Below are 15,865 nucleotides of genomic sequence, written 5' to 3'. Positions count from 1 at the left end.
GAAAAAAGATAGTACATCACCAGTACTAACCACACTCAAGACTTCATTGCGATGACCCCCAGCTCCAGCAAATATCAAAATGCAAATCCCAGTACGTACATTCCATAGCCTGACAGACTCATCCTGCTCCAATAACAAATAAACACTCAAAAACCACAAGCCGAACAGCATATAAATGTCTCAATTATAGCAGAAAGGAGTTCTTACTTTGCTTGCAGAGATCACAAGTGATGGTTTCAATGTTTGAGTCCTGACTTCATTTATTGAGTCTCCATGACCAACAAAACTCTGAAAGTACACAAGCATCTCAGAAAGAATCCAACTTCCTCATTTACATTGAACGATGTTTTTATTGGGAGTTGGAAACAAACTTAGTTTGGGACACCTGTTTTCTCTGATAGATATTTGGGCCACCTTTCTATAAGTGGAGAAAATACAAAAAGAAAGAAATGAGGCTCACAAATTCAGTTGCCATATTTCTCTCTATAAAAATAGAGAGAAGGAAAATAGTTGCCCCAGTCAATTTATAACACAAGCATTTATGATGGAAGGAAAACGAATAAAACATAATACTGCTCTAGGAAGGTGCATCTATAAACAAATTATAAGATACTATACCCTGTGTAACTTTTCACTGCCGGTGTCAATGACCCTAATGATACCATTGATTCCACCTGCAACTAAGAATGGCATTCCGTCGATATTACATGCCCAACTCAAAGTGTAGAATGATTCGTCCTTCTGAACTATAGAACACATCACCGCATAAAACATTCTTTAGAACATATACCCAACAACAAAGGTAGCCACTAAATGAAGAAGCTCTCATATCTTACATCTTCATCAACATAAGACTGCAAGATAGCAATGACACCCCCTTCAAGGCACTGGTAAACAGTCACCTGAGAAAGCATTAGAATTTACATGATATTAAATGCGGGTGGTATTATCAGAAGACATTGAAACAAGCGGCAAACAGTCCCTCCTCGCTACCATAAAAAATGTGATCTAAACCAAAGAAAAAAAAATCTAGTTGTGCAATAACTGATTGAAGTAGAACAATCCACCGCTTGGATAGGCGAAGAATATATTGGCACCAAAGGTAATCCTTCACACTAGAGTCACGAATCATGAAAGCTTTGGGTTGTCGCCATTAACCTCCAAGCCCACAATAAAAGAGATATCCTGGTCTCTCAACAATAAAGCACGACTTTTGCATATATCACTGTAAATTTTAAAAGTATACCGGGAATCACTGAGGAACTCAACGAAGAAGAGATACTCTTTCAAGAGAAGTTCAAAGATCCGACATTATACAGGATAAAGCCAATGAATTTTGGAAAACCCTAAACTCTAATAACTTTTTGTCCACTGAAACCAAAACTAATTAAGGATTCATTGAGCAACTCATGAAACATTAAAAAATATTACTTACAAAAGAAAGAAAGAAACCAACTTTGAACTCGAAAAATCAACAAAAAAGGAGAGAGAGAGAGAGAGTACGCGATTGCCTCCGACAGTGGCGAAGACAGTGTAGTAGCGGTCGTCGATGAAGTTGAAAGCGACGGCATAGAGAGGACGCTTGCCTTCCTGGAGTCGGTTCGTCACTCTGTACTCTCTCTTCTTCGACGGCGTTAGCGATCCTATCACTGGTTCGCACCCCAGAGCCGTCCCTGTTTTCGCCATTCTGATTTCTGCGCCACAACCAAACTACTCACTTTGTTTTTTTGGTGGAACCAAACTACTTTTTACTTTCTTTTTGTAGAACCAAACTACTTACTACGCCTACGGACGTACATGTAACGGCATTTTCGTTTAAAAAAATCTTTCGAAAGAAAAGAAATTCATTTATTATTATTATAATATATATGGACATATAAGACAGATTATTAATATCCAGGTCAGAGTTGTTAATGCCGATCCTATTGTTCATACGTTTTTTTTTTTTGTAAGAATAACTCTATTGATTTGCACGTGTAGGTGGAAGATGAATTACAAGATTCACTCAACCACGGAATGGAAGTTGACCAAATTATCATACACGGTGTAGACAAGGTCATCTTAACTTGGGAATCGGCCATTGTGTTGGCTTCCCTAGGAATAGAGAAAAAATTACAAGTATTAAAAGAGTTAGCCAAATGACAAATGTCTTCAATAATGGATTGGACTACCAGAGGTCCAAGCTGGGAGGAGGATGTAATGGTAGAGTTCACATCCCTTGAATCAGACTCGACTTGAATATTATCTACCACCATCGATAAAGCCTTAAAGAGTCCAGAATGGATAGCTAGGCTCTCCCCGGTGAATATATCTTCAAAATGAGTTACTTCAGACTTGGCAAATATAGGACAACCATTGTGGTTACGGATAACAAATCCAAGCCTAAAATTGGGGTATGGTAGAAGGCCCCTAGAAGGCTTGACCTTACATTTGACAGAGCATTAGACAGTGGTAAGACATGCCATTGTGAGTGAAATAAATTTTGAGCTGAAACCCATTTGGGAAAGTAGTCGTTCAAGGAAGATCCATTCCACTCGATCATAGGCCCTTGGCATATCAATCTTCAAGGCAGCCCACTTCTTCTTACCTTATGTCTTCCTCTTGATGTAGTGGAAAGATTCATGTGCCATGAAAATATTATAAAAAATATGACACCTAGAAATAAATGCCGACTAGTAGCCTGAGATAAGGTTGGGCAAGCTATCTTTAAGACGGGTAGCCAATATTTTCGTGATCACCTTAACAGCAACCCCACACAAACTAACGGGCCTGAAATGATCCACATCCTCAGGGTTGGGAATTTTTGGAATCAGACAGATCAAAGTGTCATTGCAATGTGAAGGGAGAGTTCCTGTAGAGAAGAAACAAGACACAAAAGCATAGAGATCCAAATGCACTAAATCCCAAAAATTTTGAAAGAACAAGGGGGGAAGCCATCTACACCTGGGGATTTAAGGGGTTTTATAGAGAATGGACAACTCTTGATCTCCTCTATAGTTGGAGCAGCACAAAGAAGAGCATTGTCCTCTTCGGTAATTGATCTTGGAGTTGCTTGTAGCACCAACAGAATAGCATCTTCATCAGCACTCTCTGCGGTAAAAATAGATTTATATTGATCCCCAATTGCCTTGTATATTTTTCTTTTCAGATGAAGTCCACTGCCCACAAGGTAACTTAAGTTTCAAAATACGGTTTTGTTGCTTCCGCTTAGTGGCTATAGCATGAAAAAAAGTTGTACTTCTATCACCTCCATTAAGCCAATCAACTATGGATTTTTGGAGCCAGAAATCCTCTTCACATTTAAGAGCTTCATCAAGAGCTTTTCCAATAGTATTCTCACAGTACTTGGAGGCCTCAGCTACAAGAAGAGCTTGCAAATCTACCAATTCCTGCTTCAAACTCACAATCCTGCTTTGTAAATTACCAAATGTAGTCTTATTCCATATCTTCAAAGAGTCTTTGCATCGGTTAATTTTATTAGGAAGTCTTGCGCTGATGTGACCATTATGGGATGCAGACCAAGAATTAGAAACAACATGCTTACAATCAATGTGGCGTGTAAGATTTCCAATTAGGTGGGTTAGCATAGTCAAAGATTTGTTTCCAAAACCGGTTTAGTGGTGTTGACTACAGATGAAGTAAGCAGAAATAATCCAATATTATTGGTAAGTGATATCTATGGAGATATTGGATTCTATTAACACACCTTAATGGTATGAAATATTTATTACTATGTGTGTACTTAAGGTATTATTTCCTTAATGAGAAGGAAACCTTAATTTCTTTGCAGGGTTGGTCCCTACCCCCACCCTTATATATAGTTATCACTGACCTATTAAGTGAGGCTAATGACCTAAAGCAAAAGGAAAATATGGTAGACCAGACAAACATTGATCATGTTGTACAAGGAGTATACGAAAAGAGAATGAGGATATATTATTCTTCAACCATAGATTCAGGTACGTTGTTCTTGTCTATGCAGTAATTGTATTATATGCTTATCTGATCTTCATGCATGTGTTGCGTATGTTTTCCATCAATGATATCAGAGCAGTTCATGGAGGCGATGGGTTGCAATTTTCTATTATTTTGTGCATAACATGCGTATTGAACAATTAATTTGTTATTATCGTTTTGGTTTGGTGAGATGATAAGATATAATGGGGATTTTGCTTTTGGCTTACTTCGAAGCGTTACCTTATGATTTTTTTATTTAAAAAAAAATTGTGATGGCTCTATTCGGATTCTGAACTCCCGCCTCTTGTGATAATATTGTAGTCTGCTATTCTGAAATCCCATTAAGAGTGGTTCCCGCTTCCTAGCGATTATGAGCCCATTATTATTTATTTAATCTAACACGTCCCAAAGTGGGTGTGACATTGGACGGCGAATCGGTGTCGATGATGTTAAAGTACAAGCTCTCTTTTTTGTTACACTGGGCCACATCGTGATTCCCAACACCGTTGGCACTCGACAGTCGGCACTGACAAGTAACAAACAAAATCACGATTAGCGTCATTCTCACTGAATCTCTAGTAGGGTGATCTAGCGGTGGGTCATCTATTATGTTATTTTGGGGAAGATGGAAAAGAAAATTAACCTTTTCATATATTAAAATATATGAAAAAATAGGACACTCGTTGGATTTTGTGATTTCATTTTCTTATGATTTCACTTTCCTTTTTTTGAACTTTGGTGAATTGGTAATGTGACTTATAAAATAAATAAATAAATAAATAAAAATCCTGCAAACTAAGTGCAGAAATGATGACCGGATAGAAAAGAAAAAGAAGAAGAAGAAGACGTTAATGTTTAGGGTTTTGACATTATTATAACATGGTTTTACATTTATACCCTTTTGTTTTTAAATAAAGTTTGGGTTCATGTATGATTTTTTGGTTGGGTTGGACCTGTGGTTTCTTTTAAGGTAAAACTTAACGGACCTAATTAAATTTCTTAATGGACTTATTAGATTTCTTTTAATTAGATCTAATGGGCAAGATCTGAATTAGAACTTTAACTGAAAATAATGGACTCAAGCCCACCAGTTAAATTATGTTTGGTTTTAGTTTGGGTTGGTGGGCTCAATCCTAATATTTATTTATTTAAGTTATGGGCTAAGCCCATAGACTTGATCCATTAAAGAAAACATGGTGGGCTCTTGGGCTTGGGCTTGGGCTTGGGCTTTGGCTTGGACTTGGATTTGGATTAGATGGTTGGATTCAAAATAAATGAATCCACACAAACAAACCAAGCAAGTATCCTTTTTTACTTGTATAGTAAACTTTATTGACCTTGGTACCCTTGTATGATATAGGATATACTATTGTTGAGAAACAGATTGCCTAAAGAAGAGGGCGAAAACAAGAATGGAACAGAATAAACATAGACCCATCTAGGTAATAAAAGCCTCCAACTCAGCAAAAAAAAAAAAAAAAAAAACCCACTGGGAAAAGTCATCAACATTGACCGGTGTTAATTGAGAAAGTATTTATTAAAAAAAAAATCTATTATTTTGTATTTAGCCATAGAACCAATTGGTCATTGATTACTGTGTTGAAAACTGACTATGTTATTGATCGCCGTGAGATTGTGAAGGGTTTTATCACTTGGAATGGTCTTATTTGGTAATGGTCAATCTTCACATAATGTCTAATGAGGTTTTTCAGATTTGAACCAATTATATTGAGAGCCTCAAGGCCTTGTGAATAATAAAATACCATTGGTCATCACAATGCCATTTTATCATGTACTTGGGCTGTTGTGGATAATTACTTAACTGGTCAAACCAGTGGGAGGATGTAATTATGTACTCTAAAATGTTGTTTGTGGTTCAATCAGTGGATGCATATTCAATATATTGGGTTGAATTTAAAACAAGAAAAATGAAATCTATATTTTGTGTTCCATAACTGTTTTGGAACAACTATAGCATTTTGTCTTTATTCTATAACGGCTTCATAATTGTATTTTTTTTTATGCATGTTTCTACACTGGTTTATCATTACCATGATATTAAAAAAAATGTCATTTATGAATGACGTAAGTAGAAAATTAATGTCATTTTGTGCTTGTATGTCATATTTGGAACACCCTATGATGAATAAATCTATTGAAATTAAATTAGGTGTAAGCTTCTAAACATGATTAGCTGCATAGCGTATTTCTAAGGAACCATGAAAGGGTGATGTGGATTCCACTAAAGTGACGTAATTTATTCTTTCATGGTTTTCCCTAGGGCAGCATAGTAGATGATATTTACCTAAAGATGATGTCATCAAAGTTAAAGAAAATGACAGTAACCTAAGGTTTCTGACCCCAAAGATGAGGGGATCTCAAAAGTTATTATTTTTTTCACAATTAATACAAGAAAATGAGAGGACCAGTGTATTCCTGTCTTAAAGAATAATGATGCAGTTTCAGTTATAACTCTTGAGTGATATAGTCATTACAATGAATGCACGTAAATTTTACCAAGTTGAACTTTGTTATTGGTGCTGTCTATTTAAATGGGCCTTAATGAAAATTCTTTGTGGGTAGAGTTGACATCTTAAAGATTAATATTAATGATAATACATATATTCACATTTGAGATGTTATGACACAAGATTATCCTACGTTGCATGTATATGTTGATGGTTTAATAACTATTTTCACCATAGTTTCAATGAAATCCAATTTTTTAGTCTTATAATTGTATAGACTATAAACATTTTATGCTAGTGGAATAAAAAATCTTTTAATTTTGATTTATTGAAATGACTTCTGAAATTTGTTTATACTGTTGACTATTTTGGCCATGTTTATTCAAGCCAACAGTTGGATTTAGTTCTAATATAAACTGATGTTGACTCCTATAAATGGTGCTTTTATTAGGTCATATAGTCATACTCTCTTATATTAGTGGGAGAATAAATTATTATCCTATTGAGAGTGATAGATGTATTATACATGTTTTATTATGCATACTACTGTGATATCCTACTTTTTAAACCCGGTCTAATTACACGGTTGACCCGATTTAACCATGCAAGACCCAAACCGGAGAGGGTTAAGGCGGGTTCCTTATGGACCATGATGGCAAGGGTGACTTTGAACACCGGTTGGCTAGATAAGTCCGAGTTAGTGCCAGAGGAGACGGGTGTACCCAAGCCATGTACATGCACATATCATAAGGCCATGTACAGATAAAGCTGGTATGTAGCCATATCCTAAAGCGCATACGTATAATATATCTTGTACCGAGAGTGAGATTCATGCCGAAAGTCGAATTCCACCAAAATCCCACTTGTTGGCTAATTTTTGGCCCTCAGGTGGGCGGTCATAGGTGGGCGCATCCGCCCACCTGAGTGACCCACCCATGTACTACTAATGATTTTAAGAAAGTATAAATAGCTTTATTTGTGTTTTTCAATACCTCATTTATTACACGGGAAGTTGGTGAGAAGATTTAAGAGGAGAGAGAAGAGAAGGGAGAAAAGAGAACGAAGAAGAAGAAAGGGGAAGGAAGAGGAAGAAGAAATGGATTTAAGTGGCGCCAAGGTTTGATCTTCCCATTCCGACGTCGGAAGAGTGATCTCCAACATGAGATCTCCGTTTAGAGGTGAGCAAAGGCTATATTCCTTAAACTTTCACCATACCTAAGTAAAACCCTTGATTTGGGTAGAGTTTCTTGAGGTCTTGTAAATCCCCCTTGATATGATGAATCTAAGGTTTAATAGATGGTCTATGTGTTGATTTTGAAGGATTTGAAGAAGTGTTTACAAGGCTGGAGAAGCATTGGTGATTTGGAGTGATTTTGGGGTTTTTGAAATAGTTCTTGAGCAAGAAGGTAAGATGGCTTCCATTCCTTAAATCTAACCTAGATCTAGGTTAGAATCATCTTATGAGACTTTGAATGTGTGGAAAATGGGTTTAAAAAAGTCCCATTTGATTCACCAAAGGTTGGGGAAGGTTTCATGGAAAATGACATTTTTTCGCCAAGACCGGTGGCCCAAGACCGGTGGGCCAAACGGCCCGCCTGAGAGGGCAGGCCCTCGGGGCCAACCGACGGGCCCCTACCGTTGGGCCGACCAACCGGCCAACCTGCCCATCGGTCCTACCTGACCCTCAGCCTCCATCGGTTGGCCCCTATCGACGGGCCAACCTGCCCGTCGGTCATGACCGGTGGGTCAACCCGCCCACCTGTGAAGACCGGTGGGCTGTTCGACCCACCCGAGAGGCTCCCAACGTGATTTTTACGTCCGAATGGACCCAAAATGGACGTGCGATCTTATTTTAGGCTTCTAAACATGATTTTGTCATCAAATCTTGTTAGTTTTGACCCCAAAGTGGTGAAATGCTTACCCCATTCACTTATGATAGGTTCACCAAAAATTATGCTTCTCGCACCGAATCTCACCCGTACTAGGCGTGAGTCTTTGTACACTACAGGTAATTGGGGAGAGAATGTTTGGCCTCATTTTAAGGCTTGTTTGGCATTCATTAAATTGTATCTAGACTAGCCATGTCATCATGTAAATTATATGTAGCTTAGCCATCCTCATATTATTATGACTTGTGTGTTGTGTTTATTTTTTCAATGTCAAATGATGATGTGATTATGTGATGAATGATGACATCATTTTGCATAATGCATTAATAGACTAGATGCCATAATCGGCTTGGAAACGAGTGCATTGGTGGCCCGTGGAATAGGATGCGGTGGCACTATACAATCGTACTATGTCATATAGGAGCATGCAGTTTAGGATTATCATCTTCCCGTGCTACGAACCTTCCCAACAGGGGTTGAAGTGTTGGGTTACCATTTGGGGGGAAGCAGTAGTCGCGGTTGTCGGGTCACTATGGCGGTTAGACATATGCCCGGCTGGTCATTAGGACAGTCGGCAACCCCCGTGGGATATTCAAGAGGGCCAACCGTACTGCTTTTAAATTGCTGGAGTCAGCACCTTTATTTTCTATCATTTACTTTTATGTTGAGAGCCGGTGGTCTGCATGCTTTATTTTTTCAAGTACTCACGGCAGGCCTTCTCTGATAGCCCTATGGGCGTATCGCGGGATGGAGTTCGCGGCTTATACCCGGAGTATACGCGCACTGTGGTTGTAGTAGCACTAAACTAAAGACTTAGTAATGTTGTTTAGGTGGATGTGATGAAAAATGAATTGCATAGTAGTGCATATGGTTGTGATTGTGGTGTGGACTGTTGTGTGATCCTCCTTTTCACTTACTGAGCTAGTGAGCTCATCCCACGTGTACACTTCTTTTAGATGATTTTGCAGGTCACCAGCCTGGGGATCAAGGGTTTGGCCCCACAGTTGAATTCCCCGAAGAGGATTGGTGGGTCCCCGAGGATTATGAGCCCGACACGGATTACACATGCGAGGGTTGTGCTGTGGGACCACAGCAGTGACTCCATACAGGGTTACTTTTTTATTCTTTTGATGATCCCTTTTGTGTACTTGATACGTGAATTATTATTCTTTTTGTGTAAATGTCATGCCTGCTGGCCCACATGTATTTATCTATGTACTACAATTTGGGTATCAAGTATATTAGGGATATTTACAGGTAAATTAAGTCTTCCGTTGAACTATTGAACATTATCTTAGTTGTGTGTATGTTGTGGTTGGATACTGTATCAGATGATCCTGGCAGGTTTGGGTTAACCGGAGTTAACCCTGTCACCGGTCCAGTTTTATATGAACGGGGTGTGACAACGGTGGTATCAGAGCCTGATGCTCTATTCACTCACAACATAGCATATAGACCCCATAGAATCTATAATAGGAAATGGGATTGGGTAAATGTAAAAACTTTAAAGAGTTAAAAGCCAAAGAAAGGAAGTAATAATAATGGTTGCATTTAGTTAATGCATTTCATGGCATGCATGAGAGAAAGTTACTTGGAAACAATAAAAGATTAGTTAATTGATGTCATAACCCATCGAGTATGAATTTAACGAAATTTCGGCAGTATAACGGCGTAAAACAAGATTTTCAAAAAATTTTCACACACAAACACCTGATAGACAACATATACATATATCACTGAGCATAAATAACCAATGACACCACAACTAAACTACGGTAAGTTATCAAACATACAAAATTAGCATAAGCCACCAACAAAACATACCACCCCACAAGTAAGTCCAATTACAGAGAAAGTACAAAGAATGAGAAAAGAAAGAAATATATAATAAGATTAACAACATGAAAATAAGTGAGAAGCTGGTGTGGACGGATGAGCTAAGTCCTCAGAGATCCTCATCATCGTCCAATACTATTACTCCGTCCCTCCGAGGTCTCGAGCTAACGTTGAGTCGACGGTCGTAGTAGTCAAACCTCGAGTTCACCAGCTATACATCCCTCCGAAGATGGGAAAAATCCACTGAAATGGCATTGACCGTTGTATCCAAGTCCTCGCCCAATCTGAGGAAGGAACTCTCTAAGGTAGCATGCTTCTCTAGGATGTTTTCCTCTATAGAAGCACTCTCATCCAGTCTCCTTAACAGCTGATCTTGCCCGTCTTTCAAGGCCCTCATAGCAGACATCATGCCCTTAAAATCAAATACACCACTCTCAGGTGGTGGGGCTCTATGCTGTGGGCCTGCAGCCCTCGTGAAGCCAGGATTAGCACCTCTCGAGTCAAGAGGCTCCTCCTCGAGGATATCCTCGTCCACAAAATCCTCCTCCTCGCACTGAGGAACATAGTCCTCATCCTCCTCACTGGTCTCCTCCTCCATGGGAACATCCTCCCTATGGGCATTCCTCCTATCCCTGCCTCTTTGAGCTCTTGCTCTCTGAGGTACATCCATGAGAGTGTGGAGACCCATCCTCAATAGATTTCCCCTATCAAACTTATCTACTGGAGTCTTCCCCTCCTCACTACTCAGGTCTACCCCAAAGAACTCAAAGATCCTGGTGAGGATCCTACCATATGGAAACCCTTCGTCCTCGGGGTGTGAGGTATGGTGCTCCATAGTCTTAAGGATGACGTAAGGCAAGCATAAGTGCTTGGCACCTCCCTCTAAGGCCTTGAAATGCAGAAAGCTAAGTAGGCTGCCATGAAGCCTACCTAGTTCCGATGACCTCCTCTGGGGAGCAAATTGAACTGGACCAAACGGGCAAACACACGAACCTCTGGGTAAAATGATGTCTCAGAATCCGGACGCTCCCTGCTGCGACAGATGGTCTCATAGATATGGTCTTGATTCTCCAAACTCAAGGACGGGCCCACGGGCTTACTCCTTGGAGGAATATAGAAATGCTGCCCAACCGAAGAGATGTCCAAAATGCTAGCCAGGGTGTCCACAGTCAGGTGAATGTCCACCCCCTTCACCATGCTAGTTATCGCATACTCTCCATACTAGAAAGAGACCTCCAAGTTGCAGTAGAATCTAGGAACCAGTTGCTCATAGTACGGACGGTCTATGTTGAGGATAAACTGCCAACCCAGTGCGGTGAACCTCTCATGAAGCTGAACCTTGTGGAAGTCGTTGACTACCACGGTCTTCTCCATCATCACAGACCTCTTTAGGAAGGCCTGCCAGTTGGTTGCTACCTCTGAACTTTGGAAGAGTCCCTCATCGAAATCTGAAGGATCGATAAGGGCCTGTCCTGGCCGCCTTGGGCGAGGGGCTGGGGAACTAGTCCCTGCACTCTTCCATTTGGAAGTGGTGGTCTTACGCCGAGTGGAAGAGGATGCGGGTTCTTTGCCCTTGCGAGAAGACATCCTGGCAAGAAAAGAGGAGAAAGAATGATAAGTAAGGATGAGGAATAACAAAGGAACCAAATAGATGGGTGAGCAAGTACAATACATAATGTGGATTATGATAGGAAGAGAAGGGGATAAATCATGGAGAAATGAATAGGAGGAAGCCCCAAAACATGATATCCACTAGCACATTGCAAGACAGAAATGTAACAAAAGGCATATAAAGCATGGCAAGTGAGGAATGATAGAAAAACCCCAATTCTCAATGTGCAAGTTCAATCTAAGAAACATGAAAAGTCTCACAATAGAGTAAAGCTTGAAGCTTACATGTCTATGAATGAAATGCCATCGTTATACAATCTAGAATATGCAAAGACATCTTCTATTATGACATTGAGGTGCAAGGAATCCACAAGTATGAAGTGGCGGAAAGAGAATCAAAGAAACCCAACACAAAAGAGATGGATTTTCACGGAAAAAGATGGGACTTCAAGCATACATGACTTTCCATGATCTCCCCAACATTTCAAGTGCAAACCAAGCATAAGGAAACTCATTTGAGTCGTTAGTTGGGGAGAAAAGGGTAGAGATATAAGAAAGCCCCAAATTAGAGAAAATTAGGGCATGGTTGGGTTTTCTCTCAAAAATTGAGAAGTAAATCCTAAAACTAGAAATAAATCACAAAGAAAACATCACATTTTCATGGAATCATTATTCTATGGAAAGAAACACGGGAAAAAATCAAGATTGAGGACTACACATGGTTCTACCTCCAAAGTACACATTCTAAGAAGAAAAAAATGGGGAAGAGACTTACTTGGGAGTAGAGGAGTTGAATCTTCCCAAAACCCGTCGAATCATTGAGTGAGATCATGAGTGGAAGCATCAAGGAACCCTCAAAAATCGCCTGAGAGAGAGAGGGGGAAGAAATGGGAGAAAAACATATGAAACAGGGCTTAAAAGCCCTGTTCATGTTCCACCTCGGGTTGGACCGACAGGCGGACCCGAGCTGCCCGCCGGTGGGCAGCCCCGCCAGTGGCAGCCCGTCGGTTGGGAGAAAACTTGAAAAAAAAAAAGGGGTGGGGGTATTATTATTATTATTATAATGATATACCTGTGATGAAAAAAAAAGTGTGTGTGGCTAGCACCATATTGTCGAGTGGGACCATAGTACTACTTATTGAAGCACTAGCACTGTATTGTCGGGATTAAGTTATGGCTAGTTGCAAAACATCATCCACTATAATACCCTGTGCTTTGGCATATGATTATGTGCCAATATAAATTCTAAGGTGCTTAACCAATGTGGTGTATGGTATGGTCTAGGTGCAAGGATACGATGGTATGTACTAGATCCGGAAGCAATGCACGAGGTACCTCATGTGGTCCTTGTCCGATCGGTCGACCACCAAATCCTAGAAGGTCCCGCTCTATGGGGCAAACCCCACTCCCACAACCTCCAGAAACCTTTGGTCAGGGTGTGGCACAAGGGGACCCACCTGTGACTACACTTCTGGATCCTCCACCGGTCATCACTCCGGGTGATGTTGCTACCATAATTCAGCAGTCACAACAGGCTTTCCAGCAACAAATGTTTCAGCAGTAGTAAGCATTTATGACTGCTATACAGCAACAGTTAGACCTTTCTCAAACAGGTCAACCTCCCCGGATACTTACTCCATAGGACCTGCCCATAGGGTCTGGTATGGGGCCACAAGTGGGAAGTACACCTCCAATTCCACCCTTCAGCGTTCCTCCGTATATGGTGCCCCCTCCATACCCTTACTATCCGGTGCATACACCCAATTATCCACCGACGAATAATATGTCAAGGGTAGTGGAGTCATTCAAGAGGAACTTGCCACCTGTATTCTCTAAGGTGGGAAGTGATCCTCTAGAGCCGGACCAGTGGATCCAAGAGTTAGAGAAGATATTTGAGGTGATTGAGTGCACTGAGGCACAAAAACTTATATGTGCAATGTTGTAACTCAAGAAGGAGGCCAACTCTTGGTGGCAAACCTCTAAGCCCATATTGTTGGCCGCACATCCGAAACCCACCTGGGAACAGTTTAAGGAGTTGTTCTTAGCCAATCATTACCCACGTAGCTTCAGAGACCGTAAAGAGACGGAATTTATGGCCTTAACTCAAGGGAGTAAGACTATCCTTGAGTATCAGCAGTAGTTTAAAAGCTTGTTCCATTTTGCCCGTAGGCATGAGGACAGCTGAAGAAAAGGCTGCAAGATTTCTGAAGGGCTTAAAGGCATCCATTGGGTCAGTATTTGAGGTCTTAGATTTGACAGACTATGGCCAGATTGTGCAGAAGGCTAAGACCATGGAAGATAAGCAGAAGGGAGAACAGTCCCTCACACCAGGATTGTGGAAGAGAACAAACCCATTTCCGAACATGGGCAATTCCTCCAAGGTATATCATGGGTCGTATAGTTCTGGGCCTACATATAGACAACCCTATAGGCCATCTGACTACCCTCCTCGACCAACTGGTGGTTCGGGCTCCACATCTTTTCCCTCAAACACTAGTACGGAGCCTACAGTCCCAAGGCCACCTCGACCTCCATCTACAATGGGTCAAGTGCAGAGGGGCCCCACCCCAGTTTCGGCATCACAAATCCGTTGCTTTAATTGCCATTCCTATGGGTACTATGCTAAAGATTGTCGGGTCAGACCAGCCTTACCCTCCAGTCAACCCTCTGCATACCGACCTCCCTTAACTCAGGGGAATCAACCCCAGGGAAGGATGTATGCCCTATCAGCTGAGGAAGCTGAGGCCAGCATGGAACTGGTAGCAAGTAAATTTTAAATTTAAGAATTTCCTTATGTTAAATATGGATGACCTGCTATACTTATATGCATTGTTACACTAGGTGTCCTACCTATATCGGGTATACCAGCCTATGTCTTGTTTGATTCAGGAGCTACACATTCACTCATATCTAAGAGATTTGCTGAGAAACTGGGTATGTCACCCAGGACACTAGATCATGGGATGATTGTTAGTATGCCTACTGTAAAAGTTACACAGTTGAAGGAGGTGTATGGGCCATGCCCAGTGGAAATCAGTGGGAAGAAATTGGATGCACAATTCATTAAATTCACAAAATTTTGACGTTATACTAGGCATGGATTGGTTGTCGACCCATCGAGCTGATGTGATGTGTGTTGAAAATTTAATTAGGGTGACAGATGATGAAGTAAAAGAATTGGTATACCGAGCAGATAAAATGAAACGGGCGAGAAAGGTCCTCGTCTCCACCCTTCAAGCGGTAAAGTTGTTGGAAAGTGGATGTCAGGGTTACTTAGCATCGGTACTTGATGTTGATGCAAGGGTTACACCTCTAGAAGAGGTAAAGGTGGTTAAAGAATTTCCCGACGTCTTTCCAGATGATCTGATGCATTTACCGCTTGATAGAGAATTGGAGTTTGCCATAGACTTGATTCCTGGAGCAACTCCAGTGTCTAAAGCTCCATACAGGATGGCACCAGCCGAACTGAAGGAGTTGCAGATGCAGTTGCAAGAATTGTTGGAGAAGGGGTTTATTCGCCCAAGTTTCTCACCTTAGGGTGCCCCAGTATTGTTTGTCAAGAAGAAGGATGGCAGCTTGCGTATGTGCATTGATTACCGGGAATTGAATAAGCTAACCATTAAGAACCGGTATCCATTGCCACGCATTGATGATTTGTTTGACCAACTGCAGAGTGCAAGGGTATTTTCAAAGATAGACCTTAGATCAGGCTATTATCAGCTCAAGATAAAGAGCGGCGACATACCTAAGACAGTATTCAGGAGTCGGTATGGTCACTATGAGTTCCTAGTGTTATCTTTTGGGTTAACCAATACACCAACAACATTCATGGATTTAATGAATCGAGTATTTCACGATGTCCTCGACAAATGGATAATTATTTTTATTGATGACATCTTGATCTACTCTAAGACAGAAGAGGAGCACACTCAACATTTGAGAATGGTGTTACAGAGGTTGAGAGAACAACAATTGTTTGCCAAATACAGCAAATGTGAATTTTAGGTTGAGCAAGTTGGATTCCTGGGACACGCAGTGTCTGAGGCCAGAATCGAGGTGGATCCTGATAAGGTGAAAGCAGTAGTAGAATGGGAAAGCCCTAAG

General features: G+C 40.7%; 1 protein-coding gene across 1 annotated transcript in view; it reads right to left on the bottom strand.

Annotated features, from left to right (window-relative positions):
* Window positions 1–1,686, bottom strand: part of LOC122092885 (polycomb group protein FIE1-like) — a 12,880-nt gene extending 11,194 nt beyond the window's left edge. Inside the window, exons 1-4 of the mRNA XM_042663190.1 lie at window positions 1,504–1,686; window positions 837–902; window positions 208–288; window positions 31–123 (exon numbers count right to left, since the gene is read on the bottom strand). Of these exons, the coding sequence (XP_042519124.1) occupies window positions 31–123; window positions 208–288; window positions 837–902; window positions 1,504–1,686 (423 nt within the window). The remainder of the gene's footprint in view (window positions 1–30; window positions 124–207; window positions 289–836; window positions 903–1,503) is intronic.
* Window positions 1,687–15,865: the final 14,179 nt, after the last annotated feature.

The sequence above is a fragment of the Macadamia integrifolia genome, chromosome 11, assembly GCF_013358625.1.
Source record: "Macadamia integrifolia cultivar HAES 741 chromosome 11, SCU_Mint_v3, whole genome shotgun sequence".
In the NCBI taxonomy this organism is placed as follows: domain Eukaryota; kingdom Viridiplantae; phylum Streptophyta; class Magnoliopsida; order Proteales; family Proteaceae; genus Macadamia; species Macadamia integrifolia.
Note: the sequence above shows the minus strand (reverse complement) of the source record. Positions and strands in the feature narration are given on the sequence as shown.